Source organism: Chaetura pelagica, unplaced genomic scaffold, assembly GCF_000747805.2.
Source record: "Chaetura pelagica isolate M959 unplaced genomic scaffold, ChaPel_1.0 scaffold159, whole genome shotgun sequence".
Lineage (NCBI taxonomy): Eukaryota > Metazoa > Chordata > Aves > Apodiformes > Apodidae > Chaetura > Chaetura pelagica.
This window is the reverse complement of record NW_009954555.1, coordinates 6245364-6248278: the sequence shown is the minus strand read 5'-3', so window position 1 is coordinate 6248278 and position 2915 is coordinate 6245364. Positions and strand designations below refer to the sequence as shown.

The 2915-nt window shown below is 41.2% G+C and overlaps 1 protein-coding gene across 1 annotated transcript; it reads left to right on the top strand.

Moving 5' to 3' along the window:
* The first annotated feature begins 217 nt into the window (after positions 1 to 217).
* ERRFI1 (ERBB receptor feedback inhibitor 1) lies at positions 218 to 2403 on the top strand. Its single transcript, XM_010005214.1, has 3 exons — positions 218 to 417; positions 534 to 610; positions 1205 to 2403. Exons 1-3 carry the CDS (start codon positions 296 to 298, stop codon positions 2401 to 2403), a joined length of 1398 nt encoding a protein of 465 aa, XP_010003516.1. The 5' UTR covers positions 218 to 295.
* The last annotated feature ends 512 nt before the right edge of the window (positions 2404 to 2915 follow it).

The following is a 2915-nucleotide window of genomic DNA, read 5'->3' as shown; positions in this document are numbered from 1 at the left end:
CATATATCAACAGCTTTACTGAACTTTTTTTAATACAGTTTAATTCTGCAAGAAAACTTACCTGTTGTGCAGACAGAAAATACAACAAGTTTGGCAAAATTTTCCTATTGGCAACTATTAGGACAGAAGGCTGATTCCTTGAAATTGTAAAATCACAGATAAGGGGTGATCTCACCAAGTTTGCATTTCTGATATTTATGTCCTTCTCTCTTTTGAAGGAAATGAAAACTACAGGAAACCTGTCTAGGACTGTGATTTTCTAGGGTTGCAAGACATCACCAGAGAGCAGTGCACTATGTCAACTGCAGGAGTTGCTGCTCAGGAGATGAGAGTTTCATTAAAAACCGGATTCCTTCACACTAGTCAAGGCATGGGGAGTCTGAAAACATGCTGGGGTAGCCACAGTGGATTTGAAAAGTGAGTCTAAAATCGGAACTGTTGCATTTTCATGTATATGAGATGAGCATTAAGAATACTTGTACCAGTACTGACCTATGGTTTATTTACAGTGAAAGCTTTTTTTATTTTTTTAGTACTTTCTTTAACATGGACCCTATAGCAGTGGCATATAATCTGAATCCATCAACAGAGCAACATTTATCATCCCTTGGTAAGTATAAAGGCCAAAACATATGCATTTAAGTAGTGTAATGGATTTGTCTTGGAAAAAATCATCCCGTCTTCACGAAGACACTAAATGGTTTCTCAGTTTTTTTTATATAATGCTGCCCTCTGGTGACGGAAAACAAACATTGCAAGAAAATACTATGACTCAAGCCAAACAAAAAACCCAAAACATTTAAAATTATGTGATCAACAACCCCTCTTCCTTGTACTTGGAGACCTTTGAGTTGTTGTTACACTTCAGACAGAAAAGTCATTTAGTAAAATAGCACTTGTTTCCATCTTCACGGGGATCTTTGTAGCTTGGCTCTGGTCTGTTGCTTATGCTCGGGGCCTCTTGAACTACCACATTTAACTGGAGCACTGGCCTAAAACATAAGGTAGTCAGCTGCTCTCTCAACTAAAGGCATAAATCCACAACCGAAGAAGATGTATAGTTACTTCAGTAGCTACTGAAGTCATTAGCGGACATTACTTATTGTTGCATTAGAAGGAATTAAATGGTTAAGCCTGCAGAGGCGAAGTCATGTGCTAGTGTGTTACTTTAAAACGTGTTTCTAAGACTTTCTCACCTTTTTAGGGCACTCTTCCAACCCTGCTTCCACGAATGACCACAGCTTTGCTGAAAGCTGCATCCAGGTCCCATCTCAGAAATCCAGTCCACCTGCCCTAAGTCCCAAAAATGAACAGCTGATTTCAAAATATGAAGACCATCTCATTCCCAGCTTTAGTAAACTGTCATTAACCACGGGCTGTGTTTCTGAAGAAACACTTCCTCACATGCCAATAAAAAATGGGCCAATTCAATTTCTGTCCACATCTTCCAATGACCGTAGCTCCAGGCCACTACCCCCTCTGCCTATTTCTGAAGACCTTACTTCAGATGAGGTTGACAAAGAGGTAGAATTCCTGACTAGCTCAGATACTGACTTTTTGTTAGAAGATTATGAACTTACTCCTTTTAAATCCAGTACTCCGAGTCGACGGAGCTTTAGGGGCTGTGGACAAATCAACTATGCATACTTTGATACTCCAACGGGACCAAAACAAGAAGATGCCAACCCTACACAAAGCCTAAATGGATACATATCCAGTATTTATCCTCCTCCACAGCAGCTGCATCGACGTTTGCGAAGGTCCCATTCTGGGCCAGCTGGATCTCTTAATAAACCAGTAGTAAGACTATCTGGACACTTAAACAGGTCTTCTCCAAACTCTGATGAAGATAAACCAGAGATTCCACCAAGGGTTCCCATACCTCCTAGGGCTCTCAAACCAGATTACAGAAGGTGGTCAGCAGAAGTTGCTTCTAGTGCATACAGTGATGAAGACAGGCCTCCGAAAGTGCCCCCAAGAGAACCTTTGTCACGCAGCAACTCCCGTACACCTAGTCCCAAAAGCCTGCCATCATACCTCAATGGGGTTATGCCCCCCACCCAGAGTTTTGCACCTGATCCTAAGTATGTCAGCAGCAAAGCTCTACAAAGACAAAATAGTGAAGGATCTTCCAACAGGGTCCCTTGCATTCTTCCGATTATTGAAAATGGTAAGAAAGCCAGTTCCACACATTACTATCTGCTGCCTGAGAGGCCTCCATATTTGGACAAGTATGAGAAATTCTTCAGAGAAGCAGAAGAAAGTAGCTCTAACACAGAGGTTCAGTCCTGGCCTGGTGACTGCATAGCCACTTCAGGCCCAACAAAACTGGACTCAAAACCTAGAATGGACATAACTGGTCATCTGAAACGAAAACACCTGTCTTACGTGGTTTCCCCTTAGTCTCTGGGAGTCCAGTCTCAGCTCAGTTGCTCAGGATGGAGCTGAACTTTATCATGTTACAAAGTTCTTAAGGTTCTCAGATAATGAAGTAGGACCAGTTTGTCCTCCAAGAACTGGAAAGTGGATGGTAAAGTCCTTTTATGCTGCCTATCTCTGATATGTTTCTTCAGACTGTTTTTTGTCTTGGTATGTATAGCTGAAGCCCTACAATGATTCCAGAGAAACATATGGAGGGATAGTAGTCACAGTTGGCCAGTGATACGCTACCTAGATTAACATTATTTGGTAGTAATGTTAAAAAACAACAACTAGCTTTGCTTACTCTAGTCACTTATAAAGCTGACAAGAGAGCAGATAATGTAGTACATTTTGTATCGCGCATTTCCAAAATTTCTTTCACACAGTAACTCTGCTGAGAACTGACTATCCTCTTTGACTAGGATATGCAAACCTGGTAAGAAGGTAACTGCAAGATCTAATATCCACTTCAAGACTTGGCAAGCATATTATTG